At 34.8% G+C, this 1,627-nt stretch overlaps 1 protein-coding gene across 1 annotated transcript in view; it reads right to left on the bottom strand.

Annotated features, from left to right (window-relative positions):
• SYAP1 (synapse associated protein 1) overlaps positions 1-1,627 on the bottom strand; it is a 39,462-nt gene that overhangs the window by 22,255 nt on the left and 15,580 nt on the right. Inside the window, exon 4 of the mRNA XM_012656626.1 lies at positions 796-869. Within this exon, the coding sequence (XP_012512080.1) occupies positions 796-869 (74 nt within the window). The remainder of the gene's footprint in view (positions 1-795; positions 870-1,627) is intronic.

The raw sequence follows: 1,627 nt of genomic DNA, 5'->3' as shown, positions 1-1,627 counted from the left end.
TCTCAAAAAAAAAAAAAAAAGAGAGTGGGTTAAAAACAAAAGCTTTAAAACCACCGATAATAGTAAAAATATTTATTCATAGAGTCGTGTTATGAGGTGTGCTGGGTGTTGACGATAAAGAGATCAAGGCCGGCCTTTGCTCCCTAAGAGTTCACAGCCCAATGGAGAACACAGATGAAAAGTGAGTGTGACATTTGAGAGTCTCAGTCCTCACCTGTGCAATGGGGATAAAAGCCCCTAGCAACTTCGCAGACATGCTGTGAGGTTCAAAAGAGAATGTGTGAGAAAGGGCTTTCTGCAACCGTCACATGCTACACAATTGTTAACTGGTATTGCTACATTCCCTCTGAAATCCTGAGATAAATTTTTGTGGGCCAGCATATGGAATTTTATCACTGTCAACTTTAGTTTCCAACAAATACATATAGTTAAAGACAAAACATAGAATACTATCATTTCATTCACAAGAATTAGAATGCTGCCTAACAACTTCATGATAGCATAGCTCAAAAGATTATCTTAATAATAGAAAGAACCTTTTTAAAGCTGAAAGAATTATTTCACATAGTAGCTATACTTTTACATTATGAAAAACGAACTTAAGGATAAGCAAATTAAAAGCTAGCAAAAAAAAAAATAGTGAAAGTTGATGTGTACATTCTATTCCTAACACCTCAAAATATTTAAAAAACTGTATAGAAGGATAAAATTCTTCTAAGGATAAAGTCATATCAACAGAGATGCACCATGATAGGAAGAAAGTATGTTCTATCCAGGGTATCACAAGATACTTACAGCTGATAAGGCCAAGATTTGTTGTTGAATTGTTTCTTCATCATTACTGTCAATCCATGGGGGCACAGCTGCTTCTATAGTTTTTAATGGAAAAGAAAAAAAGAGAAAAAATAAATAACAATGGTTACACTGTAATCTATAGTTTCAAAGAATGAGAAAGTTTCTGCAGATCAATTAAAATAGCAATTTGTCAATAAGTTCCAAATATGAACATTCACCATAATAACTAGACTTATGAGTTTTATGCATGTATGCATTTGGTAAAAAAAATAACTCTTTCAGGATGATATAGTGGAGAACTGGACAACACCTTAACTAGATGATCAAAATCGACATCACCAACAAGGGAGAGACGGATATCGTGGGCCTCCAGACGTGATATCCTGAGATGGACACATCACCTGTGGGGAGTTAGCTACACTCCCAGCAAAAAATCGGGTCCCTTTGTTAGGGTTCGTCGCAAAGGATAAGAAAATAATAGAAATAAAAGAATACACAGAGACAAAGGTATAGTTTTACAGATTTATACAAATAAAAGGCAAAGTGGGATATTCAGGGGTCCTTAGGATATCCCCATTAATCATAAGGCCCAGAATACAGTTTCACATGGGTATTTATAGGTACAGAGATCGGTTGCCAGGGGTAACAGATTTACATAGTAACAGGTAATTCGTTTTGGGTTACGAATATTTCAAAAGGCTTCTATAGATCAGTTAACTAACTCTGGTTACAAAAACTTTCAAGGACAAACTTCTAAGTTCTAAGACAAAGCTATTACTTAACAGAAGGGTTAAACAGAGATATAGTGGCTCCATATTTCTTTTTTTTTTTT

Source organism: Propithecus coquereli, unplaced genomic scaffold, assembly GCF_000956105.1.
Source record: "Propithecus coquereli isolate 6110/MARCELLA unplaced genomic scaffold, Pcoq_1.0 Scaffold513, whole genome shotgun sequence".
Lineage (NCBI taxonomy): Eukaryota > Metazoa > Chordata > Mammalia > Primates > Indriidae > Propithecus > Propithecus coquereli.
Note: the sequence above shows the minus strand (reverse complement) of the source record. Positions and strands in the feature narration are given on the sequence as shown.